The sequence below is a fragment of the Aspergillus japonicus genome (genome assembly GCF_003184785.1).
Source record: "Aspergillus japonicus CBS 114.51 unplaced genomic scaffold BO86scaffold_48, whole genome shotgun sequence".
Taxonomy (NCBI): domain Eukaryota; kingdom Fungi; phylum Ascomycota; class Eurotiomycetes; order Eurotiales; family Aspergillaceae; genus Aspergillus; species Aspergillus japonicus.
The window spans coordinates 58,139-86,009 of NW_020291685.1; the positions used below are offsets into that span (position 1 = coordinate 58,139).

The 27,871-nt window shown below is 53.4% G+C and overlaps 12 protein-coding genes and 2 non-coding genes across 14 annotated transcripts; 5 read left to right on the forward strand and 9 right to left on the reverse strand.

The window, feature by feature from the left end:
* Positions 1-397: 397 nt before the first annotated feature.
* Positions 398-2,187, forward strand: BO86DRAFT_318987 (permease of the major facilitator superfamily; the record flags this gene model as incomplete). The annotated part of the gene is made up of 4 exons (XM_025668229.1): positions 398-804; positions 869-1,476; positions 1,528-1,774; positions 1,839-2,187. The coding sequence occupies 4 exons, from the start codon at positions 398-400 to the stop codon at positions 2,185-2,187; spliced, it is 1,611 nt and encodes a 536-aa protein (XP_025525082.1).
* Positions 2,188-3,381: 1,194 nt separating this feature from the next.
* On the reverse strand, positions 3,382-4,103 carry BO86DRAFT_343767 (uncharacterized protein; the record flags this gene model as incomplete). Its single annotated transcript, XM_025669161.1, has 3 exons — positions 3,382-3,770; positions 3,823-3,885; positions 3,941-4,103. 3 exons carry the CDS (start codon positions 4,101-4,103, stop codon positions 3,439-3,441), a joined length of 558 nt encoding a protein of 185 aa, XP_025525083.1. The 3' UTR covers positions 3,382-3,438.
* Positions 4,104-5,605: 1,502 nt separating this feature from the next.
* BO86DRAFT_t214 lies at positions 5,606-5,677 on the forward strand. The gene has a single exon. It is a non-coding gene; the product is annotated as a tRNA-Arg (tRNA).
* Positions 5,678-6,683: 1,006 nt separating this feature from the next.
* BO86DRAFT_t218 lies at positions 6,684-6,799 on the reverse strand. The gene has a single exon. It is a non-coding gene; the product is annotated as a tRNA-Leu (tRNA).
* Positions 6,800-9,603: 2,804 nt separating this feature from the next.
* On the reverse strand, positions 9,604-10,909 carry BO86DRAFT_367175 (isopenicillin N synthase family dioxygenase). The gene is made up of 3 exons (XM_025670137.1): positions 10,455-10,909; positions 9,737-10,386; positions 9,604-9,682 (listed from the first exon to the last, which is right to left on the reverse strand). The coding sequence occupies exons 1-3, from the start codon at positions 10,831-10,833 to the stop codon at positions 9,632-9,634; spliced, it is 1,080 nt and encodes a 359-aa protein (XP_025525084.1). The 5' UTR covers positions 10,834-10,909; the 3' UTR covers positions 9,604-9,631.
* A 340-nt stretch (positions 10,910-11,249) lies between these two features.
* On the forward strand, positions 11,250-13,593 carry BO86DRAFT_411771 (nucleobase cation symporter-1 family protein). The gene is made up of 6 exons (XM_025674604.1): positions 11,250-11,744; positions 11,793-11,897; positions 11,943-12,318; positions 12,376-12,518; positions 12,578-12,648; positions 12,728-13,593. The coding sequence occupies exons 1-6, from the start codon at positions 11,305-11,307 to the stop codon at positions 13,255-13,257; spliced, it is 1,665 nt and encodes a 554-aa protein (XP_025525085.1). The 5' UTR covers positions 11,250-11,304; the 3' UTR covers positions 13,258-13,593.
* A 69-nt stretch (positions 13,594-13,662) lies between these two features.
* BO86DRAFT_367183 (NAD(P)-binding protein) lies at positions 13,663-14,694 on the reverse strand (the record flags this gene model as incomplete). The annotated part of the gene is made up of 3 exons (XM_025670138.1): positions 13,663-13,839; positions 13,925-14,133; positions 14,241-14,694. 3 exons carry the CDS (start codon positions 14,692-14,694, stop codon positions 13,750-13,752), a joined length of 753 nt encoding a protein of 250 aa, XP_025525086.1. The 3' UTR covers positions 13,663-13,749.
* Positions 14,695-15,097: 403 nt separating this feature from the next.
* BO86DRAFT_367184 (NmrA/HSCARG family protein) lies at positions 15,098-16,300 on the forward strand. The gene is made up of 3 exons (XM_025670139.1): positions 15,098-15,356; positions 15,415-15,826; positions 15,886-16,300. Exons 1-3 carry the CDS (start codon positions 15,183-15,185, stop codon positions 16,215-16,217), a joined length of 918 nt encoding a protein of 305 aa, XP_025525087.1. The 5' UTR covers positions 15,098-15,182; the 3' UTR covers positions 16,218-16,300.
* Positions 16,301-16,480: 180 nt separating this feature from the next.
* BO86DRAFT_381474 (uncharacterized protein) lies at positions 16,481-16,984 on the reverse strand (the record flags this gene model as incomplete). The annotated part of the gene is made up of 1 exon (XM_025670769.1): positions 16,481-16,984. One exon carries the CDS (start codon positions 16,982-16,984, stop codon positions 16,481-16,483), a length of 504 nt encoding a protein of 167 aa, XP_025525088.1.
* Positions 16,985-17,781: 797 nt separating this feature from the next.
* On the reverse strand, positions 17,782-18,264 carry BO86DRAFT_381475 (uncharacterized protein; the record flags this gene model as incomplete). The annotated part of the gene is made up of 1 exon (XM_025670770.1): positions 17,782-18,264. One exon carries the CDS (start codon positions 18,262-18,264, stop codon positions 17,782-17,784), a length of 483 nt encoding a protein of 160 aa, XP_025525089.1.
* An 849-nt stretch (positions 18,265-19,113) lies between these two features.
* BO86DRAFT_402031 (uncharacterized protein) lies at positions 19,114-19,509 on the reverse strand (the record flags this gene model as incomplete). The annotated part of the gene is made up of 1 exon (XM_025673814.1): positions 19,114-19,509. One exon carries the CDS (start codon positions 19,507-19,509, stop codon positions 19,114-19,116), a length of 396 nt encoding a protein of 131 aa, XP_025525090.1.
* Positions 19,510-20,286: 777 nt separating this feature from the next.
* On the reverse strand, positions 20,287-21,019 carry BO86DRAFT_436346 (uncharacterized protein; the record flags this gene model as incomplete). Its single annotated transcript, XM_025676009.1, has 2 exons — positions 20,287-20,320; positions 20,373-21,019. 2 exons carry the CDS (start codon positions 21,017-21,019, stop codon positions 20,287-20,289), a joined length of 681 nt encoding a protein of 226 aa, XP_025525091.1.
* Positions 21,020-22,188: 1,169 nt separating this feature from the next.
* Positions 22,189-22,533, reverse strand: BO86DRAFT_402033 (uncharacterized protein; the record flags this gene model as incomplete). The annotated part of the gene is made up of 1 exon (XM_025673815.1): positions 22,189-22,533. The coding sequence occupies one exon, from the start codon at positions 22,531-22,533 to the stop codon at positions 22,189-22,191; it is 345 nt and encodes a 114-aa protein (XP_025525092.1).
* A 1,144-nt stretch (positions 22,534-23,677) lies between these two features.
* On the forward strand, positions 23,678-26,162 carry BO86DRAFT_420976 (uncharacterized protein; the record flags this gene model as incomplete). The annotated part of the gene is made up of 3 exons (XM_025675242.1): positions 23,678-24,755; positions 25,542-25,601; positions 26,134-26,162. The coding sequence occupies 3 exons, from the start codon at positions 23,678-23,680 to the stop codon at positions 26,160-26,162; spliced, it is 1,167 nt and encodes a 388-aa protein (XP_025525093.1).
* Positions 26,163-27,871: the final 1,709 nt, after the last annotated feature.

Consider the following 27,871-nt stretch of genomic DNA (forward strand, 5'->3'; position numbering starts at 1 on the left):
GCGGTCGCACATGTCCAATGAAGTAACCGCGCGGACCTGCATGCATCTCGACTCACGGATCATGCAAATAGCCCCTTGACGATCATCGTTCCGTCAGGAAGGGGATCACATAATTTAGCAAGCTGATAATCCATCTTGCTGCTGCAATTCCGATACCCAGGCCGCGCGGCAGCCGACTGAGCTCAAGTCTGGATGGCGAGAAACCCTACCTAGTATGGGCGGGACACATATCGGTCGAGCGATACCCACTCTTTTACTTAAGCTGCTCAAGAATCAGAAATTTTTTTTCTATTATTTGTCTGTCTTTTCTAGCTAGCGCATATATTTATTGCCTGTCAGGAGAGGAGACGACCCCTCTCTTTCTCTTTTGTTCTTCATCCCAAAACACACACTCACCATGGCCATCTTTGACCGTGTCTTTCGAAACAAGGGCCAAGAGGCCCCGGTAACAGTCAATGAATCGGCCAAGGGCCCTCACTTCACTGTATTCTCCAGCCCAGGGTCGTCCCAGCCCAGCAGTGAGACTTCATCCGGCTTTGCAACCCCGACGGAAGAGAAGAGCCTCGCTCCGCTGGGGCAATGTCCCGAGATCGGTCGGCTGGCCTCCTGGCGAGGCGCGCTGATCCTGCTGGTGACCTCGGGCTCCCAGTTCCTCGACAATGTGTACATGACGAGCGCCAACGTCGCGCTCTCCTCGATCCAGAAGGACTTTGACGTGAGCAGCACCAACCTGCAATGGATGATCTCCGCATACACCTTGACGTTTGGCGGCTTCCTGCTTCTTGCCGGGGTCCTATCCGATCGGTAACTCCTCTCCCATCCCAGTCGCAACCCAATTCACCCCTTGAAATTAACCTTCGTTGTGCAGATACGGCCGGAAGAACATTCTGTGCATTGGCCTATTCTGGCTGTCCGTGTGGACCTTGGCCATCGGCTTTGGCCGGTCCTTCATCTCGCTCACCATCTTCCGAGGCCTGCAGGGCATCGGCGCGGCCATGACGGTCCCGTCCGCGATCGGGATCATCAGCGCCTATTTCACGGGCGTGGATCGCACGCGCGGACTGGCCATCTACGCTTCCTCGGGAACCGTGGGCTTCTGCGTCGGGCTCATCTTCGGGGGGTTTCTGACTTCATCGCTGGGGTGGCGGTACATCTACTACTTCATCGTGATCATCACGGGCTCGCTGTGCATCCTCGGGGCGCTGGTGCTGCCCCGGGACATCATGCCGAAGGAGAAGCCCCGGATGGACTTCGTGGGCGCGTCGATGTCGACAGCGGGGCTGATCCTGCTGCAGTTCGTCCTGTCGAGCGGCGGCACCTACGGCTGGAGCCAGCCGTTCATCATCGTGCTGCTGATCCTCGCGGTCGGGCTGCTGGTCGCCTTCACCGTGCTGCAGAAGTTCATCGCCTACCCGCTGATGCCGCTCGGGCTGTGGAAGATTCCCAACTTTGCGGGGCTGTGGATCGCGGGCTTCAGTATGTCCTCATAGGCCTTCCCTTCAATTCTAATCCACTAACGGAAAACAGCCTGTTACGGCAGCTACCAGAACGTGATCTACTACATCGTCCTCATGGCGCAGGAAGTCGACAAGCTGTCTGCGGGCCAGACGGCGTTGCGCTTCCTCCCGATGGGGGCGATCGGCTTCGTCGCCTCGATGGGCACCGGCAAGGCGCTGGAGTACGTGAACGGGAAGTACACGCTGCTGGCCGGGTTGGTCCTGACAGTGGTGGCGCCGATCCCGAGCAGCATCACCGCGAGCCCTGAGTCAAGTTTGTATGTATCCCAAAGACCCAGTCGAGTCCAGTCCCCCTCTTCCCAAAGCTCACAAAAGTGAAAGTTGGATCAACGTCTTCCCCGCCTCCCTAATCAGCATAACGGCCGTCTCCCTCATCTTCGTGACCACGAGCACCTGCATCCTGACCACCGTGCCCATCAACGTCAAGTCCCTGTGCGGCGGGATGCTCAACACCGCCTTCCAGATCGGCTCCGGCGTCGCCCTCGCCATCTCCGCCGCCGTCACCGAGGCCGTCGACATCGAGAAGAGCCACGACCTCGCCCATCAGTACGCTACGGGCCTGTGGTGCTCCGCCGGCCTGGCCGGTTTGGGCCTGTTCGTGGCGCTATTCTCCGTGCGCCGGCGGGGCATCGGGCCCGAGAATCGGGTGGATTCCGTTTGCGCGATCTAAATTTTTTTTTTCCTTCCTATTGGAAATATGGGCTCAGTTTAGGTAAAAGTTTTACTTTGTGTGTCTCACGACTGCCTTTTTTCTACTTTGGGGTTATGGGGGCACGATAGATGGAGTTGGAGTTTCCTAAGGTGGCGAATTTTGTTTAAACTGGACATAGTGATAATGTTGTGATGATTGTGAATATTACTAGGTACTTACCTAACCGACATGAAAACTCAAGTTCAGTTAACTGTATTGGTGGTAGGGCAGATTTAGTTTCTTAGTACTTACTGTAACTTAGCAGTCTCTACAGCAAAAAAATCAGTTGGGCGGGTCCCACCGCGCGCGAGTCCCGCTGGTGGAGATTCCCCAGCAGCCCATTACCGAAGGGCAGGGGGAACCAGAGATTTTCGGGGGGGCCGGGCGGCCGGGATGGCTTTCTAGTATCTTGTACAGTACTCTGTTCAACGGTCGGCTTAGGGTTTTGACTGGCTACGCTGCTTGAATTGATATTGGAGAAATCTAATGGTAATCAAGCTCACAATGTCCTGTTGCACCTTGCTAAGCTCAGAGTCGTACAGCAGCATCGAGCAGCGGGCAAGAACTAGAGTTCTGCAAGTTAAAATCGACAACACACCCAGGAACCGAACCGCACTGCAGGAAGCTCGGGATGCCCAAAGAGGAAGTCCCGGAGACGGGTCTAGAATTCTGCGGTCCCATCTCCCGACACTTACTGCACTGTGGTTCGGGCGAGTGGGCCGGGAGGAAACCGTGGATCGAGCTTGGGACTATATCCAGGGACGAGCTGGGTATCGGCTATATTCACAATATCTAGGATTTGAGATTTGGTATCTGCTACTCGGTAGTTAGATTTCTACATCTTTTAACGATGCCAATGACCCAGACTCGGCTTACAGTGCAGATAAGTCCAAGCTAATAGTATGTGCTAGTGCGGAGAATGAAGTCCATGTACTGTGTACTGCAGACTTGGATAGCGACGCCCCAGTACAAGGGACTACTGGGTGCTCACAACATTGCTGCCACACTACACTCATCGCAGGGCGGCGATTGGTTACAAATCTAGCCATGATGCATCGAACTAGCTATGAGAAAGGGCGGATAGCATAAATATCATTCATTAACAAATCAGCGACCGGCAAACCCTCGCTATATACTGCATATTAGAGCTGATTGCGAAGCACATCGCTCCCCCTCACAACAGCACCAACCATCATCACCATTCTCTCATACTTCCAGAACTTTACAGACTCAGCTAGCCTTGTCCATAACACTGGGCGTCGAGTATCCGCTAGGGTACAGGTTGGAGTAATCGAAGTAGAACTGATAGATACCCGAGACGTTGGTCTCCTTGAGCCGGAAGCTATCGGTCAGGACGCCGGAGTCCTCCTCCCACATCAGCCACGAGCCGTAGAAGAGGAAGTTGTCGGTGGCCGCGTCGGAGGGGGTGTCGTAGCCGTTGCCCGTGAAGCCGACCTCGGTGATCTCGTCGGCGGTCGGGCGAATGTAGAAGAGGGTGTCCGCGTCGAGGGTGACGCCGTCGGTGGTGGCAGTGGTGGTGATTTCGGTGTCGGCGATCTCGACTGCGGGGGGTTAGTTATAGTACCGGGGGACAGGAAAGCAGGGGGGAAATACAGGTGACATCGGTGGTAACGGAGCCGTAGGGCCAGGCGCTGGAGTCGCCGGCGTAGGCGAGACCTGCGGGTTCAACTATTAGCGTGGGCTTCGGTGCCTGAGGCCGGAATGGATCTACCGTCGGAGTAGAAGAGCTTCATGGCTGAGCTGGTGACGCCCCAGGCATAGAGGCTGAAGGCACCGCTGGGGTTGCGCTTCTCGAGGCTAGCTTCAGCCTCGGCGGCAGGCATGGCCAGGGCTGCAGTGGCCAGGGCCAGGGTAGAGGCAAGAGTGAACTTCATGGTGCGAATGGTGATGGAGGGTTATTGCGATGCTAGGGAAGGAATCGATCGTCAATCGAGGGACGACGCTTTTATCTATGGATTTCTAGCACGGCTCGGAGTTAGCTGAAGCAACAGAGTCAGGCAGGTACAATAGCCTGGTAGAAGAATGGAGTCTACTACTGATCCTTCAATTGTCTCGAACCATACAGCAAGAGCCTGCAGAAGTGTGCCGACCCACAGAGGAAGTATATACCCCGGCTAAGGCCGCCGGAGTCCTGGCTGTATCCACTCCCAGGCCCTTATTCTGCTGAGGAATGTTGGGAATCCTCTGCAGGAACCAAATCAGAGGCTCAGCCGAGTGAATAGCCCAATTGAGCCTGGAGACATACGTATGCTTCGTTGTGCCCAAGCTTTATCTGGGATAGTGCTAGTGACGGCCGTGCTTGGCGGGCGCTCCACTCGCAGGTGCCTGCCCCTCGTTGCGATTCAACTCACCACAAGACAGGTTCTCCCCTAGCGGGTCAACTTCATCGGGTGAGGGTGAACCTGAAGTGCTAGAGGTCGCGATCATCCATGGGCCTTGAAGCCGTGTTGTCTTCAACCACGCAGTGAGTTGATCATGCAAGAAGAGTGGGGTGCAGCGAGACCACCTTGAGCCGCAGCACGAATGCACGAGGCTCCAGGATTTGCGCTATGAAGATCCTAAATCCAGCGTAGCTTTAGAGTGGAGAATGTGTCATGCTGAGGTGATCATTCTTCAGACTTCCAGGGCAGAGGTTCCGTGATTGAGAATGGTCAGATCCTGTGAGGACACGGCGACCCTGGCTTGAACAGGGTTGGCTTGAGCGCCCTGGCTCAAGGCTGAATGTGTGACAATGGCCATGAGGTCCAGGCTCCGGAGCAGCACAACGAGAGTCGTTTTGGGAAGTGATCGGCGACATGAGGTCTTGACTCGTTGCATGAGTCATGGCCAGTTTGTACATTGTATCACGCAAAACTAGTGCAGGTACAAATATCGTATGAGGGAAATCGATAGGGATGGATGAACCTCTCTGGTGGTTCTCCATAAAATGACCAGAGCGCTAGCTCGGTGCGAAATGCCACGGCCATTAACTTAGGTCATTGCCGCTTAGTAAGTCTACGCAATATCAATTACTTGACTATTAATCTTTCGACAAACTATCCGTTCCAATTCCTGCTGAGTCGACAGCCCGAGGGACAGTGTCCTCGATCCTTCGCCGGAAAGCTCGAAAATCTTTACCCCTGCTCCCTATGCGGAGAGACCTTCGGATTCAGGGGCTGCCAAACTGACTGTGTACTGAAAGATACTGACAGGGTCTATGGCATGCGCACTAAAAACTACCTCATGTGTGTCGAATATTGAGCAATGGGGGCTGTCGGAGTGGTGTTGATATCGTCCAATTGCTGTGCGCAGGGATGACCTCCTCGCCCACATGTGTTGTTTTGTCTGTGTTTCTTGCGCGTGATAAATGCAGGCTACAGCCTCTTTTTCAACAGCTGGCCTGCTGGCCCAATGGTAAGGCGCTTGACTACGAATCAAGAGATTGCAGGTTCGAGCCCTGCGTAGGTCAATATTTTTGTCCATTCCTCTTCACATATGATTGTGAAGGATGGACTTTTTTTGCTGTCACCCCTGTATACGTCAACTTTGATGCCATTTGAGCAAGTTAGCAAAAGCTAGCCTGGTAATATGTGTCTTGATCTTGGCTGACGGCTAGGTAGCAATTACTGTACTTTATTAGCTGCAGGTTTGCTGCATGTGTGCGGGACCAACTGTCCGAGACCCCTGGAAAATGATCACGAGGCCGGCCTCGAATACTGCTGCAAGACTGACATTTATCGTTATGTTTGAAAATAAACAGTGGGATCGGACTAGGAGTAGATTATGGGGGAATCATGTAGTTAGTTGGCTTTATTGTGTGGGCGTTTCGCTTGAAGGAAAGTCCGACTGATGTTTCGCTGGTTGTGAGGCTGCTATATATTTTCGGAATCCGGTTTGCTCAGACTTCCTTCAAATGGTTGCACATCAAGTTAAAAGCCAGTGAGATGAGACTTCCCATATTCGAAGAGAGTTAGTATTACCACACCATTTCCTCCAATACATGTTCAATCCCAATAATCGAGGAGAACAATAATTACTGGTGTCGTGATAGCTTTTCCGCGCCAGGAAATATCCCTGACAAGAAAGATAAGTCGGCCGGCACACCTGTGAATGTTGTTCTTGTATGTACAGTACATATTCACCACCATACTAAACAAAAATGTCAGCTAATTAAGAAAGCAGAGCATACAAGTCATTTTGGCTATAGCTACTCCGCAAGGGTTTGATACACGAGGAGCTTTAGCCAATCAAGCTGTGTGATGCATCTTTATGCGACCGTGCAATTGCTGCGGTCGCTCCGAAGGACTCAGCAGCGACCAACACACAGATACCAAGTAACTTACGGATAGCATGGCATAAGGCTAGGCTACCACTTCCCGAAAGAGTTCAACATTGAGACCAGAATCAGAAACGCGGGTACGTGCGATAGTACAAAAGGACGACCCAGGATAATAATGGAACAAAGCAAAAAGTTATGACAAGAGTGGGATTCGAACCCACGCCACTTGCGTGACTAGGAATACTGCTCGTATGAGCGTATGTGTGATCAGATACCTGACCCTAGCGCCTTAGACCGCTCGGCCATCTTGCCTTGATTGAGTAATAAGCTTGCACTACATATATATGATGCCAAAACCTTTGGAGGTGATCCCAGCTCGTCACCAGTCCAGGTATTATGTACACAACAGAAGCTGGCATCATTAATCTTCAGCTATGGTTGTTGCATGACAGTATATTTACTTCTGGAACTACAGCGGGGTCTTAAACTCTACCTATTGTTGGTTGACATGTATCGGGAAAACAAAAATTTAATCCTAGCAACGCAAATTGTGTACCTGCGCGCCTCAGATATATCTCCGCTTTTCAATCTTCCCCACTTCTGCAATTGCAGCTTCCATGAAATGCGAACATGTAGGATACATGCAGGTGCCTGTCAGCTAGACTAATAGACTATTCCGAAAAGAAGCAATCCCCGTGAAAATCTCCATTAATCCCCACACACTATTCACTGCTAACTGCCCAGATCAAAACATACCGGGAAATCGAAACTCAAATTCTTTATACCAAGAATCTCTTTGTATACTCCATGTTCCCAGCATGTCAACCCCGGGAGCTATTTAAGTCCTCTTCCACCCTAAAGCTATGTACCATCATCAGAATCATCATCAGACCAACAACCTTGCCACCAGCATAGTGAAGTCTGAAGAACTCCCCACCCCCACACAACACGTCGAACCAACATGTGCATCCAGATTCTCCGCTGCCACGGCGGCTGCTGGCACCTCTACCGCGCCGGATGGCTGTCGTGCGACCAGGCCAAAGCCCGCCCGAACAAGGAGCTGTGCCTCCCGGCATCCGGCAACAAGCGGGACCTGCCGGGCGCGTTCAACCGGATCATCGATCCTAACGAGCCTATGTTCTGCGAGATGTGTATCATCGCGATGAACGAGGGCAAGCACCGGCCGTGGGATGCGGTTACCCGGGTACGAGCGGCTCTCGAGGCGGCCGAGAAGCGTGATGCTGCCGCCAGCGAAGATGAAAATGCTGCCAGGGAAGATGCCGCCAGACTGAACGAAGGATAGCCCGGCTTTTACCAACCTGGGGAGCAGTGTTGAGATGGTGTTTGTCCGTTTCCTAGGATATGAAATTATACTTCCCAGGCCAAACACTGAATTCTAACCATCGGTTTCCCCTTTCAACTTCCCCATAATAGATTCTTATATGAATATAAGCTCTTCTAAAACGCAATTTAGTCTAGATCCTCCCAACGCATGATCTCCTTCTTGTAACTTACGTCTGTGCCTACCGCGGCGGATCCGCTGACCGCAAATCCGACCGGAAGGATAGCCCTAATCGAGACAATTAGCCTCTATTTCACTCGCATACTAACTTACTACTATGTCTTGATGACGACTGGGACCACCCTTCTACTTTCTTTTGCATCGGTGCACAGTGCCTACAAGCAAGTCTCTTCTGATACCCCCACACTCCCTTCTTCCGCGCGGTATTCTCTCGAAACGGACTTTGAGACAGTCCTTGATTTCAAAACTTTCAAGTACCCCGCCGACGAAGCAGATTGTTCGATCTACTTCTTTCTGGTCGACGGAGACATAATCCCACCGGGTTGCAACAGATATGAATGCATACATCACCCGAGTGGCTAAGCAGGAGTGCAGTACAGATAGCACAAAGCGTAGGAGCGGTGGAAGAGGAGAGAACAACGTCTCAGCGCGATGCTTTGTATTTTCTCACTAGAGATGTACTATACAGAATCGTAGGACATGTAGTTCCACAGCATCTCAAAAGATATGAAACCCTTCCCGGGGCCATCGGAATAACCGGAGACACGGCGCAGTAAGCCCAGAAGACAACAATACAATGCTCGATTCTCTGGGGTGACAAGCACCTCTGCATCGCTAATCGAGAACTCAACCTGCTTCGTGATGCCAATCTCCAGCAGGATAGACCCGACCTCTTACCCCGATTCGGTGGTCGCGTCGGTGCCGCGACCGGTCCCGAACCGCCCAGTAGCTACTACCGCCACCCGTGGCCCTCTTAAACGTACGCTTCCGCCCGACGACACCGGTCGTCGTGCGCCCCGACCGCGAGCGGGATCCGCTGCTGGCCAGCTTCCGAATGGAGGCAACGACGAGCGCGCGGGTGCACGGGATGGAGGCGGTGATGATGACCAGGTAGCATTCGATGAGCGCCCACTCGGTGGGTCGGACCGTTGTCGCCACCGTGTGATCAGCCAGCACTGCTACTGCGGGCAGGTGGATTATTCGCATCAAGGAGGCGACCGTTGCGCTGGGGTTTGTTAGTGTCTTTCATGGATGGGAGAACAGGAGCGCTCCAACAGTCAATATGGAAGCTACACAGCCACTTATCTAATGTACTAGGTAGACTATCGTCAGCTGCCTTGCAGTGTAAACCAGCACACGACCATCACAAGCGTTCCTAGATCCCACTGCATGGTATTTCGCCGGCCGATGCAAGCTTATCGACCAATCGGAAGAATCGCGCTTGGCGTGTCCCTGAGCGTGCCACATGGATGGCGCTTTCATATCGCCCTTATCTACGATCTCTCGGATGTCGCCGATAATTCTCTAGTTCATGGGTAAGTGAACTGTATGGGAGGGGATACAGTGGGGCCAGTGTGTCATACACCACGACACTAGTATCTTCTAGCTAGGGCTTGTTGACAGTTTGAAATATATGGCTCTAATAGTAGATAGGCATGCAGTACCCAGCTAGTGCCTACGAGATAGTACGAACTACAGTTCCTTAATACTAAAATACTATCAGGCGCAAGACAGACGGAAAATACCACCCAAGTCATCACTACCGTATCAAGAAAGTGTACGTTGAGCCTCCGTAATGTCTTTGCAACCCCCCCGCTGGAATACACCCCCAGACCCACAAATCAAGGCCGCCCAAGCAACCCCTGCGCTAGCGCCAACCGATCGCGATGCCACTACATCATGACTCAGCCAACACCCTCATCACGTAAAGAATCAGGAGAACTCACCTGCCCGCACGAGATCGGCTCGTACAGCGGCGGATGCGCCGCGTCGACGCACGAGGGCACAACCTTACACACGGCCTCCGGGTTAAATCCGAGAAAAAAGGGCATGGAGTAGCGCGAGGTAGCCTGTCGGTTGTAGACGCGGTGCACGGTGGAGCGGAAGCGGTTGTTGGACAGGCGCTGCAGGAAGTCGCCGATGTTGACGACCAGGGTGCCGGGGATGGGTCGCGCGTCCAGCCACTCGTCCTGCGCGGAGAGCACCTGCAGCCCACCGGACATGTCCTGCCACAACAGGGTGACGCATTGGATGTCGGTGTGCGAGCCGATTCCGACCTCGAGGGTTGCATCGTCGGTGGTGGTGGTTTCGGGACGGCCCGGGTAATGCACGTACAGACCGTCTGCGCCGGGGTGGGTTACCAGACTGTCGAAGTAGTCGTCCGGGAGGTGGAGGGCCAGCGCGAAGATGCGGATCATCTTGCGGGCGAGGGTGAGTCGGGCTTGGTAGAAGGCGGTCGTGGTTTCGCGGAAGCCCGGGAGGTGGGCGGTGCCTGCCCAGAGGGCGCGGTCCTGATCGTCGTCGGCGGGTAGGGTTGCGGGGTGGGCTTGTGGGTCGCGGTGGGGGTTGTAGCGGAGGGAGAAGGTCTCCTTGCGGTCTGGGGGGAATTAGTGTTAAGTTCCAGAATCAGCTGGTTGGTGATCACGGGGGAAGCGTTGAGCTTACCTCTTGATTCGGTCTTGTTGATCTGCGTGCTTCCGACGCCATGAAACCCGTCCATCAGTTTCATTTTGGCGGAGGCGACTTTCAGTTTGTCTTCCTCCGACTGCTGGAAGAATGCTTGTGCCTGGGCGAGGGCCTCCTGGATCAGCTCTTTGGGAATGCCGTGGTTTTTGATGTAGAAGAACCCGGTGTTTTCGGCAGCAGTGCGCACTTTGGCAGCGAGCTGCTCGCGTTCCTGTGCGTCACCGTCGATAGGGCTGAGGTCGATCACGGGGATCTCATCCTCGGTGGGGAGGCGGGGAGCCGCCGTCGACACGCGGCGGTACTCTGGCCCATTCAAGGTCAGCAGCTCGACATGGGTGTATTCACTTTCGGTCGCCATTGTGAGACTAAAGTTAATTAAGCTCGGATCAGCCTCGGCTTGGTAAGTGAGCTTTATGTGCTGTATGGTAACTCAGTTTGCCACGCTGAGGTCTGCATGCATGTGCTGGTGGTACGTTCTGTATTTATCCGGTTCGAGGACTGGCGCGGGGAACCCCGCCCCGCCAAGCCACCACTCCGCACGGCTGCGAGATTAATTATCGCTGATTCTCGGTCGTCCAAGGACGCCATCCGATCTTGGCGGCTGATAAGCTGATTACGTCTGTACTAGCAGATAAGCCGGAATAGTTGGTCGATTCAGGTCGGTCGCGTGTGCCACTTATCACCGTTGCACTCAGCAGCAGGGTGCCACCCCCGTCTCTTATCTACGGTCGTATTGCCATCCCTGTCCAACCCCTGCCCCGAGAGTGGCTCCTGGTTATTTAACCCCTCTCGCGGTCGCAAGGGTGAGAACCACCAGCACAGAAACAAGATGTCGGTTCTCGCGACCCTGCACCGGCGCCTTTTGGTGAAAAGCGTCGATCAGGATGGAAACGAGCGGATCGTGGAGACCCTCGACAATGACTCCATCCGACCCACCCGCGCCAAAGATCGCACATGGACGCAGTTCACCTACGTGATGTTCTGGTTCTCGGCGGTGGCCAACGTCAGCAACCTCTACGCGGCTTCCACGGGCATGACCATGGGGTTGACCATGTGGGAGAGTATCGCGTGCAGCTTCGGCGGGCAGTTCATGGCGGGATGCCTCATGGCGATCAACGGCCGCGCTGGGGCCATGTATCGCATTCCGTATCCGGTGCTCTGTCGCTCGAGTTTTGGGGTTTGGGGCGCACTGTGGCCGACCTTTAATCGGGCGGTCATGTCCATTGTGTGGAACGGGGTGAATATGACGCAGGGTGCGCAGTGTCTCTAGTGAGTGTGTCGGGCTTGTGCTTGCACGATGCTTGCTGATGCACGTAGTGTCTTTCTCCATGCGATCTTCCCCTCGATCGCTCATATTCCCGACAAAATGGGGCCGAAGTCGGCTCTGACGTCTGCGCAGATGATCTGCTTTGTGGTGTATTGGTAAGTTCTCATATCGATGAACGAATGATTCACTAACATGAAAAGGCTGATCAACTGCGCCTTCCTGGTTGTGCCGGTCCCGAAAATGAAGATGCTGGTCTACATCAAAGTGGTCGTATATTATGCTGGCGCCTTAGCGATGCTGGCATGGGTCGTCTCCCTGGCGGGTGGATCGCCGGCGGCACTTCGGGCGTCCTCGTCCGTGCACGGACAGGAAAAGAGCTGGCTGATTTGCAAGTTCCTGTGGCTGGGGCTGGCCAGCTGCGGGACTTTTATCTCAAACGCAGCGGATCTGCAGCGGTACGCGCGCAAACCCAGCGATGTGATTCTGGGGCAGATCATCAGCTTCCCGGTCTCGGGACTGCTGGTGGCCGTCATCGGTAATGTGATTGCAGGGTCGAGCGAGAGCATATTCGGCGAGGTGGGTGCTTCCCCGTGCCAGGTGGGGTTCCACCTGTATTGATTCTGACTGTTGCAGCTCATCTGGAACCCCCTCACCTTCCTGGACAAACTCATGGACGGCGACCGCTACACACACGGCAACCGTGCCGCCTGCGCCTTCATCTCGCTAGCCTTCATCTATTCGACCGTCTTCTCCGCCATCTTCGAGAACTCAATCCCGTATGCGGCCCCTTGCCTTTGTATTTGTTCCCCATTCACACCCACTAACCCCCTCACAGAGCCGGCAACGACATCGCCGCCCTCTGGCCCCGCTACATCACCGTAAAACGCGGCTTCTTCATCTGCGCCAGTAAGCCCCCCTCCCCTCCCACCTCTCTTTCAGACTCAAACCCAGAGCCCCCACCAAAACTAACATTCCCCCCCCAAAGTCCTCTCCTTCGCCATCTGCCCCTGGTACCTCCTCGCCACGGCCTCCATCTTCATCACCTTCCTCTCCTCCTACCAGATCTTCCTGTCCGCGATCGCCGGAATCTTGATTTGTGACTATTACCTCATCCGGCGGGGCCACCTGCACGTCCCCGCGCTGTACACGGCCGACCCGGCGGGCATCTATTACTATCTGTACGGGATCAACCCGCGCGGCTTCGGGGCGTATCTCATCGCGGTGGCGCCGAATTTCTACGGGTTCCTGTCGCAGATGGGTGTGCGGGCGCCGCTGGGCATCGAGCGGTTCTACTTCGTGGCGTACCCGGTCGGGTTGTTGGTGGCGTTTGCGGTGTTTGCGGCGCTGTGTGCGCTGTGGTGGCCGCGGGGCGTGGACCGTGGGCAGAAGGGGTGGTTGGAGCCCCGGGATTATTGGGATGAGTTTGATGAGGTGGCGGTTCAGCAGGGGGTTAGTGGCGGGGATGTTGAGGTGGTGAGGGAGGTTGCGGGCGGGCTTAAGGGGGAGAAGATTTAGGTTTGGTTTGTCGGGTGGGTTGACGATGGGGAGGTGGGGATTGATCGGGTTTAGATATCGTGGGGTGGTATTATGATTAATCTATAGTTTTATGGGCTTGGAAGTGTACTGGGTGTAGTTAGGGTATATCGTATCGCTGGTAAGCGAGGCCGGCCGTGGCTAAACTCTTGTGAGTCTTCTTGCTGGGAGCGACCCTGGCAGCAGCAGTAGACTATCACCTCATGTCGATCTGTGGCACGAAAGTTACGCAAAGCCTCAGACAGCTTATTTCACTTATACGCGAACATGAGACATCTATGGATTATATCCTTGAGGTAGATATAACAAATACAAGGCTGTTCCATAGACTACTATCATTACAAGTAAGCGCTGAGGGCAATCTCAGGATAATACGAAGCCATCGGTCTGGAAAAGAGCACGTTCTGTGCTTCTTGCTTTTCACCGGCAAATAGTCGTACAACTCCAGAACTGAAACCATCCCCAAGAATCCCATCACCACGTCTCACAATAAGGCCGAAGATCCAGCTCATGCGTAAACGAAGACCGAGGCTGGCTGTGCAGGAACCAATACGACTCCGCGATCTAGTCCCAATCAGCATTCAAATCACTTCTACCTACCAGGTGGGTAGTAGCTCAACTGGGACGAATGCCACAGCAATGCACTCACCCAATCAGGATGAATCTTCGCATCCGGCTTATCCTTCATATACTCCTTGGTCTGCTCCGTCGCGATGATCCCGTCGATGATCGCATGCGCCACATGGACCCCGCGGGGCCCGAACTCGCGCGCCAGCGACTGGGCCAGCGCGCGCACGGCGAACTTGCTCATGGCGAAGGAGCCCAGCCCGGACCCTCCCTTCAAGGAGGCCGTTGCACCTGTCCCTCATTAGCGTGCTGACTCATCTCCCTCCTCCTCGCAAATGCACCGCGCAAATCCCCCCAATTCCCGCATCGCGACCGCGGAATTACGTAGAAAGTCATACCCGTAAAAATCAGTGTCGGCGGCAACCGCGCCTGGGGCGTTTCCGCGGCCGCGCGCAGCAGGAACGGCAGCACCGCCTTGGAGAAATTCGACGCGCCGCGGGCGGTCGCCTCTAGGCTGTCGAGGAACTCGGCGCCGGAGTCGAGGAACGGCGCGCGGGAGAATTTGCTGGCGACGTTAAAGATGGCCGCGGCCACGGGGACGTCGGCGCCGAATTGGCCCGCGATCTGCTGCATCGTCGCCTCCATCGCGTCGGGTTGGGTCACGTCCGCGGGGATGCCGAGCGCGGTGCCCCCGGACTCGGTGATGCCCTGCACCAGCGGGTCGAGGCTGGATTGCCGGCGCGCGAGGAGGACGACCGGGTAGGTCTGGGCGAAGCGGCGGGCGATGGAGGCGCCGGTGCCGGGTCCGGCGCCGGCGATGATGGCGATGGGTTTGGTGAGTTTGGTGGTCATTTTTTTGATAGTTTGTTTCTGGAGGTTTCTAGGTGTAGGTAGGTGATTATGTGTGTGTTGGGGGGGGGGAGCAAGGGGGTTCAATTTGAGGGTTCTTCTTGTATCTGTATGTAAGCATCAGTCATGACGTGTTGAGTCAGTGCGTATCTGACTAAGTCCCTCGGCCTTGATCTCAAATCCGCGGCGCCGTGATTATTAAGGAAAGGTGCTTGCAGCCACTCCATACGGGCTGACGGCGATACGAGCGATTACATGATCTCGGACCCCCGAGAGTACGAGCTGACTCAGGCGATACCCCGCGAGGGGAGCCAGTGCCAAGGAACCTTGAATGTGCCCGAGGACGTTCCAAAGAGTATAAATGGTCGGTCTTGATCAGCTTGACAAGAGAAGCAAACAGCACAAGCAACAGTTTCTCGCTGCTACCATAGTAACTTTCAACCTATCTATCAACAAATCTCTCTCCTCACATTTTCCCACAAAACCTCGCCATGTCTCAAATCCTCACCGTCTTCGGAGCCACAGGCAATCAAGGTGGCTCGGTCATCAAGTCTATTCTCGGCGACCCCGCCCTGTCTAAGCAGTGGAAGATCCGGGCCGTCACCCGCGACCCCAGCAAGCCAGCCGCACAGGCCCTAGCCGCCCAGGGCGTTGAGCTTGTCACCGTAAGACCACCTTCCCCTTACACTTCAGCACCATCAACCACTAACCTTCCCCCAAAAGGGCGATATGTCCTCCACGGAGGCGGCTCTCCCCGCCGTCACCGGCGCCCACACCGTGTTCCTGGTGACCAACTTCTGGGAGACGATGAGCCGGGCGACCGAGGTGGCGCAGGGCAAGGCGGTGGCGGACGCGAGCCAGCAGGCCGGCGTGCAGCACCTCATCTTCTCCTCGCTGCGCGACGTCACGCAGATCAGCCACGGGCGCCTGGCCCACGTCAGCCACTTCGACGGCAAGGCCGAGATCGAGCAGTACATCCGCGCCAGCGGCGTGCCGGCCTCGTTCGTGCTGGCGGGCTTGTACATGAACAACTTCTTCCAGATGCTGAGCAAGCAGGATGATGTGTATACCCTCCGCTGGCCGGTGGACATGGCCAAAGCGCAGGTGCCGTTGTTTGATCCCGCTGCGGATACAGGTACGAATGACTCTTAGTGTGCATGTGGGTAAGTATGAGGGCTAACGGCGATGGGATAGGCAAATTCGTGAAGGCGGCGATCAAGCACTTCCCGTCCTCGGTGGGTCAACGCATCCTGGCGGCGGACGATTACTACTCGCCCCAGCGGATTGTGGATGAGTTCCATGAGGTCACTGGGTACAAGGTCCAGACCGCGCGGATCCCGGAGGAGGTGTTCAAGTCGTTCTTGCCGGCGCCGATCGCGCAGGAGATGCTGGAGAATATTTTGTTGCTGGAGGATCCCGGGTATTATGCTGGGGAGTCGCTTGCTCCTTCTCGCGAGCTGCTGGACGAGAGTGACAAGCCTACGTCGTGGAAGGAGTTTGTGGCGCGCCACAAGGAGAAGTTCTAAAGTGAAAGAGGGGGGTAGAACTTCTGGGTAGCTCTATAGTCTAGCAACTGGACAATAGTTGGAATTGAGTTTTTTACTTCGTGCATCATCGAATTCGAATTGGGTTGTTGATAAAACGTCATTGTCATTATTAAAAGAAAGTTGGCGGCAGGCGGTCTTCTAGCAATATCGCATGAGAAGACGGCGGTAACCAGAGCCTGACAAAAAGAGGTAGTGGAGGTTCAACTGAGGCCGCATAAGGCAGAGGCTACTGCCCCCTCGCCCTACTCCGCTTCCCGTTTCACGTTGCCATCCCCTTCCTCGTCTTTCACCGCCCGCTCACCATCAGCACCACCACCGCTGGCATCATGATCCAGCCCTCCGTTCAGCTTCGCAACCAGCGCCCTCGCATCCGCCGGGCGCAGGTGCACCCACAGCCACACCACGATTTGAGCCTTGTTCATCGGCATCTGCCGCCGCGAGGCTCTCAATTTCTCGCGCAGCGACCCCGTCGCGTTGCTCATCTGCTGGTTGGTTTCTTCCAGCCGCTGGAGGGTAGCGGCATTCGGCTGGGCGCGGTCCGGCAACGCCGCCAGCAGCGAGAGAAACGCTCGCTCATTCTGGCTACGAAGCTCCGTGCGCAGCGCGAACCCGGCCTCGATCTCCTCTTGTACCTGCTCCATGAAGAGGACGCTGTCCACCCACTCGCGGGCTGTGGCGAGGAGGTCCGCGTAGCCCTCCTCCGGGTCTGACGTTTTGGGTGCTGTGGGAGTGGTAGTGCTTGCCATTGTGTAGGTTGGGTCGAGAGGGTGGGTCGGGTTGTTGTTGATGGTTAGGTAGGTAATGGGTTGGGTTGGGTTGATGGAGTGGGTTGTCGTGGACCTTGCTTTTATAGATCTCTTCGAAGTCCAGGCGAGTCACTTACAAAGGATCGCAAGCCTGGGTTATAAGGCTTTGTTATGTACTAAAACAATGCATTGGTGGACTTTCTCATGGAGACTGCAGGCTGAGTTTGCAGTATGTGATTGTCCCTGGTAACGTTGAGACAAAGCCTCTGTAGGACCACCCGAGCCTGGCCGGAAACTACTCAATGCCAGACTACAGTAGTCAATGGCGATACTGAACGAGTTCCTCGGTTGCACTCGGTGTGAGAGTTCTTGGCTAGTCAGCACAGCACAAATTCGCAGCATCGGGATGTGCAGGGATTCTGGATGCTATATTCGATTATTGATTTGAAAGTCCTATAGTGCATACAGTTGATTGGCTGGGTTGATCGATGCGAACATTCTTAAACCGCTTTTCCAGAGAAAAGGAGAGAAAAGAGAGCGGAAACACAAACACGCGCTTTGCCATCTTGAACATTTTGATACTTGGATAGTTGCTTTACAATATTGTGTACCATTGAATTCGAATTTATTTGTTGATAAAATGTTGTTGTTTAAAGCAAATGCGCTACAGGCTCAATTCTCAAGCGAAAACAATCATATCGCATGAGAAGACCGTGGACGGTGGTAACCAGAGCCTCGGAGCCCGGCAAGAGGAAACAGTGGGGGGTTCCAGTGAAACAGCATAGGGCAGGGGGCTACTACTGCTCCTCACCATTCTCCGCTTTCACTTTACAATCTCCTTCCTCGCCTTTCACCGCCTGCTCACCATCATTATCATCATCATCATCACCGGCACCACCGGCACGATCATCCAGCCCCTTAATCAACTCAGCAATCAGCGGGAAGGCGTCATCAGAGAGCAGGCTATCCTGCAGGAATGCCTCATAGCGAGCCTTGATCACCCGCAGCACTCGCCGCGTGGTGAGCATAATGTCCTGCGGCAGCGCAGACTCGTCGCTTGGCTGCTGGATTTCCTCTTCCAGCTGCTGGAGGGAAGCATCTGGGTTCTCGACTTTGGGCAACAACGACAGCGCCATCCTAAGCCTTCGCTCGTACTCGACATAGAACTGCCTGCGTTGCGTGGGCCCGGCTTCTATCTCCTTCCCCATCTCTAGGATGTCGTCCATTGCCTCTCGGGTGCTGGCGAGAAGGGCAACGTAAAGGATCCGTAAATCCGACATCTTGGGTGATTTTGGAGCGGTTGTGCTTGTGGTATAGCTTGAGAGGGTTGGTCGGTTGTTGTTGATGGTTAACCAATGGGGTTGGTTGGTGGAATCGGTTGTCGTGGACCTTGCTTTTATAGACCTGACAGAGCCCGAGAGGCAAGTTATCTACAAAGAAGCTTGGGCCGTAAGGCTTTGTCACGTACTGGAACATTCCATTGGTGGATTCTTTTCGTGGAGGATTTCAGGCTGAGTTTGCAGTACGTGATTGTTCCTGAGACAAAGCCTGGCTAAGACTGCTCACACTTGGCTGAAAACTATTCGATGCTATAATGAACGAAACAAAGCAAAGTACATTCGCTATGTATGTTTTAGGAGAACTTCATTGATCGCATGTGAAGTGTGAGGAGGACGGTGGTGACTGCGAATCGAAATCCCATCATTTACTTTTGATGACGCTTCAAAAGAGGTGGAAGATGCTTGGATCCTGACTAGGTCAGGCTATGTGCGAGAACTAGCAAGGCCGCCGAGGTGCGCGGTGAGCTGGCAGCCTAAGGCAAGGCCACCAGACCGCCGTCAACTTTTGTACAGAACTTGGAATACTAGACTTGATCATTGATTTATGAATTCCATAGTACGATTGAACAGCCTATTACCCATCATGGCGACTCTTCTTGGACACCTAGAATGAGTTTCTAGTGCTTTAGCCAGATCTACTCTCGATGATCGCGTTGCGTTACAATACTGTGCACAAAAGATTATGTTTTGTATCACTTTTTGATTATAAAATTCTCCACTCATCAGAGTCATACTAAAACACCAATAAACGAGAGCAACGATAACAAGCCCCTAATGAATGTAAAACGGTTAGAGGATGAACCGAACACGACGCTTGTCAGAGCCTCGAAGGCTCCCGCGGCGCGGGGGTATGACGCCGGCCGGGCTGTCCGGCTCGGGGGACGAAGAATGACGCCTCCCATCGACGGGCTTCTTCCGCTCGGGGACACGACGCCTCTCGGCAGACTTGTTCCGCCGATCGGCGGCAGGCATCTCCGGCGCGGGGCTCAACGCCCTCACCACCGAGTCGGTCTGCTGCACCCCCCTCTCGAACAGGGCCTTGGTCTGCTGCACCTCCTTCCGGAACTCGCGCGCCTCCGGGCTGCACGGCTTGGTCTCGCGCAACAATTCCAGATGGAGGCGGCGCAGATTCCAGAAGGCCCGCTCGAGGTCTTGGTTGGCCAGGTTGAGGGCTGGGTTTTCCATTTTGGGCATTTGGGCGGGTGCAACGGCGACCGATCTTCTGGTAATGGGATGGGTGGGTCGAACTCGGGTTGGGGATAGAGGTTTCGAGCTGCGCTGCGTGTTGGCTTTATAAATAGTCGAGCTCAACGGGTTACATTTGAGAAACGGTGACTACGAGCATTAGGTTCTATGATGCTCAAGCTGGGTAACAAGGACTAGGCCATTCGAGCGTCTTTGTTGCTAAGCATGTATTCCGGTCTCGTCCTTTATTGCTTCGACGGTCTACTGGGTTACTTTTGACACACGAGGGCCCGAAAGGGTCTTCTAGGCTGATCTTCGGGTATACTCCGATGATTATACAAAGATCCGTTCTTGCCAAAGACCGATGCAAAGTCCTATCTCGGCCAGTTTGACTCAAAACCAAGTCAAATGAATGGCAGTATATACACTGCAATACTCCTGATACTCTTTAGAGTCTTCCTATACTTATGATGGGGATAGGGGGTAGAAAGGAATGGGTGGAACTTACAGGAGCACTTCGACTATTATAACCAGGGCCAGAAGCCGAATACTATGTACCCTCAGTACAGATTTTGACTATAATTCTAAGCATCATGATAGGGCTTTGATGAATGACATGTGCAGTCCATAATGTCTAACAACATATGGGCACTAGTATGTTGCTAAGCCCTTCCTCCATCTGGAACTAGAACGTTACAAGAAAACTAATCTTACGGAAAAAGGATAAACTGATATACGAACAAACCGTTTTTTTATTCTTTTTTGATTGGTGTAAATCTAGTTCATCATGCCATATGATGGCAATAAGGTACTAGTAGTGTAAGTAACAGCCCCCCCAAAAAGGGCGGCATCACCGCACATACCCGCGAGGCCAGAATTCATCCTCCGCGTAGTGGTGGCTGAGAAGGGCGTACGCCCTTTCGAGGCGTGCCTGACGGCGGTGGTCAGGTTTGCGAAGCCTGCGTGGCGCGGAAGATGCCCGCTCCGCATGGGGCCGGAGGGGCGGAATTGCCGCCCTCGCCGCCGCCGCGGTCTCGGCCGCCTCGGCGGCCTCGTCCTCCGCATCCTCGCAGGCAAACAGACGATCCAGCTCACGGACCAACCTTGACAGTTCCTCGCACTGATCGGGAGACAGATTCAGCCGGCGGGAAGGTCGAGCATCCGCCTCGATGGGGGACGGACTTTCCCGGCGGAAAGGCCGAGAACCCGCCTCGGGGGGAGAGGGAGACAGATTCTCCTGGCGGGCAGGCCGAGCATCCGCTTCGGGGGGAGACGGATCCTCACGGCGCGGAAGCAGTGTGTCCAGCTCAGCAGAGAGTCCGAGGAGGTGCCGGGACCCGAATCGCAATAGTTTCACGGTCTCCTGAATCTGCTCCTGGAGGGCGGACACGCCTTGGGCTTTGTCGGCCTCCATGTACTGCGAGGTTACCTTCGAGTAGGCCTCGAGGAGATTCTCGAGGCTCTCCTCGAGGGCAACCCCGGCATTGGCTACGTCCATCGAGATTGGCATTCTGAACCGGCCTGTCAAACAGCTCGTAGGGTGGTTGGGTGGGTTGTTTGTCTGTGGTGTCAGGTCGGTCGAGTCGTAGATGGGGGATGGATGTGGACTTGAACATGGCTGGTTTGCGCCCCTTTTATAGATGCGGCTGCCACACTTGCTTCTGGATTGATGATCTTATGATAATTTTGAAGACTACATTGATGGAGATTATTGGATAAAGCCATACAGCAAGGTTGAAGCAGTTATAGAGCTTTTCCATAGGGTATACAATGATGAATTCTGGTCATCTTTGTCTTGTTCTCAGGCTTTCGGAATAAATATCAACTTTTCTTTTGAATATGCCGGCTACATGTATGGACAACTGTGCTTCATTGTTGATCAAGGATCCATTCTGTCTTTGCTAGGACATAACAAACGGGAAAGATTTGACCAAGAAGAAATACTCTTAGTCCAAAACCAGTGAATGAATGCTCATGTGGGAGATGCCAGGGATTCCGTGAGGCTTATACATGTATGTTGAAAAGACAATAGTGCATGTGATCATTCTGCCTGAGGCGATAAGGATAAGGTGACGCCAAATGATATCTTGGTCAAGATGGTAATTTGCCTGGCTTTGACAGTCGAGAGACTCCTGCCTCTTCTATGCGGACTGAAGAATTATGAATATCTCCTACGAGTTTATGCATAGATGGTAGACTATCCTGGGACGAGTATCGGTGGTATCTTAATCTCACTGCTCGATAGCAATTGTGCGGGGAATAGGAAGCTAGACATAAGCTCGTAGCAGGATGGATATGAGTCTATCATACAATGTTGGAATGCATTTGATGGTAAAGTGAAAGAGCACCGGTAGCTGCGTCGATATCCGGGTCCTGGTGCATGGCTTGAGTTTGTAAGGCCTAAAACCGTGGAAAAAGTAGAACATTAGATTATTGTCGTGAAACGAACAAAAAGTGCATGCACTATCATCAGGCTTCATCAAAATTCTTATGAAGAAGTTATCGAAGAGAATTCAAAATACGTTAACACGTACTTATAACTAGATAAGAGCGTGGATGTTGGAGCACAGCTCGCTGCAAGCTGCCGATTGCGGGGCCTGCCAGGCAGTCCGAACCGACCAAGGCACTAAGCGCATCCGGGCGATAGATAGGGCAGGGTAGAATCCTTGGAGCCATTTCTCAGTCGCTCCGTTCCTCCATTTCTGAGTGGATGTCCAGCAACATTTGTTCATCAACCTCGGCCACCCGGATCGGGCACTCGGTCGCCTTCATCTCGGCCAGCCGTTGCTTTAATACCTCCACCTGCTCCTCGAGCTCCTGCAGCCGCTCCTCGTCATGCGCGATGGACTCTCTGTACTCTCGTAGACGAGCGTGCAGCTTCCACTCGCCGTCGTGCAGCTCGCCCACCCGGTCCTCCAGGGCCCGCATTCTGAAGTAACACACGTACCCCAACCCGGTGATGAGTACATAGCCCGTCGAGAGGCTGAACACGATAATGTTGTAGTAGGTCCCAATATCAGACATGGTGGTAGCCATGTGGACTTTCTGGGTTGTACACGCTGAAGGTTGTTTTGAGGCAGGATTAGGAAACGATTATCAAGGGTTGAAGTTAAGCGATGTTCGTTGAAGGTGCAACACCTGGAAGATCGCGGGCGGGGGCGTAGCTTAAATAGGACCGTTAGTATTAACAAAAATATCAAGGAACAAGAGGTTGTTGAGAGTACTCCTTTATTCAGAAGAGGGAGTTGAAAAGTACGCAGGTAATACCTCGAGTGAAGTGGTCTGTTTCCCCTCTTTGCCTCAGGTCTTTCACGGTGGCTTGTGGGTAAGTAGTTGAAACAGACAATGCTCATTGTCTACTTTTTCCTTTGTTTACATCCCTCCGGCGGCAAGACCATTGTTATATGCATCTTGCGATACAATTCCAAATCCTGAGATAAACATATACAGAAGATACAACATTAGATAATAAATATACTAAAACAGACTCCGAGGCATCATTGTCTAGGCCGCTCACCGTCTACATCTAGCTAGTTTTTGTCCCAGAAATAGCCTCGGATAGCAAGCGCAATTCATACTTCCCTCGTAATCTCACACATTTGCACAGGCTTCTAGGTCACAGCGTAAAAATTCTAGTTTGGTGTTGTTGTTAACATCTAGAACTCCCAAAGTCGAGATCACTTTGTCCGCACAAGAGATTTGGAGTAATGAGTTTCACCAGCAAGGTTTTAAGCATTGCGTTGAATCTATGATAAGTCTATTGCTTAGAAGGGTCTCCCAGGCTGCTCGCTCACCGCCCACCTCGGCTGCCTAAGCTAGTTCCTCGCAGTTAGCCCGAGATAGTCAGAATCGAGTCTCTTCCACCTCTCGGAGGCGTCATCAAGATGATTGGCATGTGTCATTGCTGTTAGGAGCATCAGAGGAGTTTTAAACCTTGGAGAAAAAAAAAACCCCGCAACAATAGATCCAAGGAATGTCTCTCGTGAGAGCTTGCATTGTATCAGAACGATTCGGCATTGTAGGATTATCAATGTACTACTCTAAACTGGTGGTGATAAGGACTTCATGGGAAAAAACTACTCGACCCTACTGATATAAATGCCAGCAACGTTGCTGGCTCATTTGTTACGCTACAAACTCTCCCCAGCATCTTTTGTTTCCCATCACGATGTCTACCACCATCTACTCCCTCCCCAACGAAATCCTCGGCCTCCTCCCCGCCTTCCTCGACAAGATCGAGACCATAACCATCGCCTCCTCCAGCTGCCGCCTCCTGCGCGACACCTTCGCAACCGCCTCCCCGGCGACCATTCTTCGCCTGGCCGCCGCGTCGGCCCCGACCTTCTTCCCGCCGCACCCGTACTTCCTGGTCGCCGCCACCGCCCGGCAAGCGAGCGAGTGGGCCGTCGGCGACGCGACGCGCACCGCCCTGCTCCACGAAGCCGTCCAGGGCGGCATCGACGGGCTGTACGAGTTCTGCCTGGCGCACGCGGGGCACACGCTGGCCGGCATCCGGCGGCTGCACCGGGCGCGCTTCGCCATCGTGAACCCGCTCTGCGACCGCATCGACCAGATGGCCGGCCAGCAGTATATCACCACGGAGGATTTCTGGCACGGCGGCGTGAGCGAGCCCAACACCCTCTGCACCGAGACCGACCGCTCCACCTTCCAGATCATCATCTACGGGGAGCTGTTCGGGTGCGACATGGAGGCGTTTCTGGCGGCGGAGGGCGCACCGCCCGCGACGCCTGTGCATAGCATCGCGACCCGCCTGGAGTACATCAAGTACTGCGTGCCGGACTGGATGTGCTACGGGGGATACCCGGGATTCGAGCCGCCGTCGCGGGCTCGGGGCCCCTATGCGCCGCCGATCGATCCGAGAGACTTGCCCATGGACCAGCATGTGTTGCACCATATCCTTGAGTGCCGGCGGTGGAGGCGCATGTGGGCCGGGGCCATGAAGATGGTCTCCGGGGATGAGAGGGACGGGGAGATTGAGCTGGATGCCTATGAGGAGGATTGGCGCACCCGGTTGTGGCGCGAGGCGTTGATGACGCAGGGCTTGTGGGGGATGCAGCTGGTGACCTTGCCGGCGGAGCAGGTCGACAAGAAGTGGCTGGCTAAAGCGCGGTGGATGCGGGAGCAGGTCCGAAAACTCCAGGGGCCGGTCGAGATGAGCCAGATAAATGAAATCTGCCACCTTGAGGTGGCGGTGGCCCCGGATCCATGCACCGAGGCGGCTGTTTGTATGAGGGGCGCTAGGCCGCGGTGGGATTCTCCCGACTCTCCCGATTTGAGCGACTAGGGGTGTCCTTTCTTACTACCTACTACTCACCTGAATAAGGTCGATTGAAGGAAACAGCTACCTGCGGCCAACTACTCGTGCCAGATTGTAGGTTCCAGTTCCCCAAGGTTTCCTATCCTCAAGAGCTTTATCGCATGATCGACAGCTTTAACCTAAAACCAGCCAACCCGCATAAGATAGAACTTAACACGCTTTACTCCTGAACAACAAATCTCCATTCAACATACTATACCTTCGATTCAACAGGTTATCATGAGCAGAATCGCCATATCATGAAGATTAACATCTATATCATGTCAACACTAAGTCTACGTATTCCGGAAAGTAACGAAGTGGCTGCAGCTTCCTTGTCGAAAAGTATGGCTGTAATGTTCTAGATGAAGAAAAGGCTTTCGAACCATTCAACCTAAGCGAGATCGCTGGCGAGATTGAAGAGAAGAGCCAAGTTCAATTACACTACTCTCCTGATATAAGCCACGACGGCAACAGGTGGGTATTGTAAAAATCATTTGTGGGTCTCATCTAAATCGATTGAATCATGGAAAGTAGGGAAGTAGCTTGTGAGTAACAGAGTATGTGTACTGATCTACCAAGCCCGTCTCCACTCGACCAAGTCGAGCTGTACTCCCGCTTGGGTGCCTAGGTCCGTGAGCTGGTGCCTTAACTCGGGAGGTCACTCGCCTTGGTAAGTATCCAATTCGTCATAAACCAACGAAACGCTTCGAAGGTGGGGTGTGTAAGTCCTCCAATCCTTCAGCCACGTCCGCAATAAGATCAGAAGAGCAAAGTCCTGCCATTCATACATCGGCCAGGTTTCAAAAAATCCATCGTTATTCTGAAGGCCTAATTCGTCTGTGAGGGAAAGGTATTCGATGTTCCGCGGGAGGACATCGTGCAACCGCTTCGTGGTGTCTTGCGCAAACCCTACCAGGAATGCCAGCGGGATTTGAAGTCTCTTGAGCTTGTCAAACTCGACCATCGTACGCAAAGAGCCCTCCATCTTCACGGCTGGGTAGAATTGATCACCACCTCCTAGGGGAGCCTCGGCAAAGATAGTCAAATCAGTGAGAGTATCTCGAACATGGGATAATGCGGCCGCGATCCCATCCAGGTTGACGATGGGGATAACAATAGCGTCATGGACACCAGCATCGTAATACCAGGTCCAACGAAGCGATCGGAGGTTGCGGGTGACGGACAGCAGAGAGCCGAGGTTTGCTTCCCGTATGTCGGCGAGATAGATCGAGGTGAGTTTGGATGGGTCAGGTAAACAGTCTGTAGGCCATGCGAAAGTATCTGTGTTCTCAACTGCAGCTGAGATGCGCTGGATTTTCGGCAGGTAGAATGACGGTAGGACGAGTGATTGGCTCAGTGGACTTTGACCTCGAGACCTTAGCGCCGTGTACGGAGCGCCCGAATCGTCGTAGGGATGGAAAGAAACAGCTCGGAGATGCTGAAAGTCGGGCAATTTATACATTCCAGGGTTGCAGATGGCCGATTGGAGAAGCATTTGGATTATTCTACTCTGCCGGCAGAAGATATAGTCAAGGGACAGATATCTCAGGTTTGATAAATGTGCTAAAAATAGAGCTAGTAGAGCATCTGGATCACCATTGCTTAATTGCTCTGTCCAAAGGTCCCTGTAAGGGACCCCTGTCCTCTGGACAAAGGCAATGAATTCGTGGAGTTCAGCTACAGGAATAGAGATCTTTTGAGCTGCAAACTTATTCCACTCCCAGCAGCAGGCTGGATTGCTTTGAAATCGGAAACTGGTGATGCGAGCAGCTAATTGAGGTTTGCTGATAATGGTTCGTAACAGTGGTGTAATTGGGGGAGGAGCGTGATTTTCTCGCCAGGTCCAGTCGATCTTTGAATAGACGTATGGCTCAACAAGTGCGCATAAATCTTTATTGACGAGGCCTAATGCCCTGAGTTCAGCGGTCGAAAGCAAGTCAAACACTAGGTCTCGGATCTCGGCTGGGCAGTGGAGAAACCCGCATGACTCATGATGTTCCAATCGCATCAGCGCGTAGTAGGAACAAACGTGCAGAGAGAGATGCGCGATTGAAAAGAAGGGAGACTCTTCAATCAGTCTAAAGGACAAGGTTTTGACCCTGACTTTTATGATGATGAAGGACTAGACTATTACCGGAGACTCGGGCATCCACTTTGAGAAGGGCTCCACTGGCTGATCCACTCGATGCGAATTTTTACAGTCGGATCGCTCTTCTTTCCTGATGCGGCAAAGTTGATGGCCTGGAGCATTCAAATCCTGTGCAATGCACGCTTGCTTACAAGATTGCAAACAGCCTGCTGGGTTTATCCACACCTTAATTTGTGATCCGTATGTGATCAATCCAGGATACCTTGTACCCCACAGGCTTATACATTCAATTTGCAAAGCCACAAGATCGACCTGATTCTGTCACGTGATCTTTCCTAGCTCATGCCTGAGGCACTAACTGCCAGGTAATGACCACGCTACTCCAGAATGTAAGCAGATGTTTGCCCCTGTTATCCAAACACTCTCAGCATTATAAAACCCTGCTGCTTCCTCTGTATGAACGTTATAAAACCCTTCAGTGAAGAAAATATCAATCAGAATATAGCCAGCAGATCTAGGACTACTTAATCAGGACTCTATTCTTAGAGGGGCTAGAGACTACTGAACTACTGACTTAGTAGTACGATGTACTGGTACAACCAGAGTTCTACAGATTAATCTTTCTCATACTATTTTATCCTTTATTACTAGCAGCATATTTACATTTCCGAATGGCTGCAGTGGGCATCCGTGATCGATAACCCGCCAGCAGAAGGGACCCACCCAGGCAAGTCGATCACTAATCCATACGAACATCATAAACAAACTCACAATACGATCTTGACCAGCAATCCCCACTGTGTATCCGTGGATTAGCAATTTACCAGCAAAGAAATCAATCTCACCTCAGACCGTGTTATCTTCCAGCCAAACGGAAGCTCTATGGCCCGACAGGATAGTCCGATAGGCTGGGGGTGGGCGGAATACGGAGGGCTAGTCCGCCTAGTGGGGAC

Coding starts and splice junctions, on each gene's coding strand:
- BO86DRAFT_367175 (XM_025670137.1), bottom strand. CDS start 10,833: ATGGCGACCGAAAGTGAATACACCCATGTCGAGCTGCTGACCTTGAAT. Junction 10,387..10,454: donor CAACAAGACCGAATCAAGAG/GTAAGCTCAACG, acceptor AATTCCCCCCAG/ACCGCAAGGAGACCTTCTCC. Junction 9,683..9,736: donor AGCCGATCTCGTGCGGGCAG/GTGAGTTCTCCT, acceptor GTCATGATGTAG/TGGCATCGCGATCGGTTGGC.
- BO86DRAFT_411771 (XM_025674604.1), top strand. CDS start 11,305: ATGTCGGTTCTCGCGACCCTGCACCGGCGCCTTTTGGTGAAAAGCGTC. Junction 11,898..11,942: donor ATCTGCTTTGTGGTGTATTG/GTAAGTTCTCAT, acceptor TAACATGAAAAG/GCTGATCAACTGCGCCTTCC. Junction 12,319..12,375: donor GCGAGAGCATATTCGGCGAG/GTGGGTGCTTCC, acceptor TGACTGTTGCAG/CTCATCTGGAACCCCCTCAC.
- BO86DRAFT_367184 (XM_025670139.1), top strand. CDS start 15,183: ATGTCTCAAATCCTCACCGTCTTCGGAGCCACAGGCAATCAAGGTGGC. Junction 15,357..15,414: donor AGGGCGTTGAGCTTGTCACC/GTAAGACCACCT, acceptor TTCCCCCAAAAG/GGCGATATGTCCTCCACGGA. Junction 15,827..15,885: donor TGATCCCGCTGCGGATACAG/GTACGAATGACT, acceptor GCGATGGGATAG/GCAAATTCGTGAAGGCGGCG.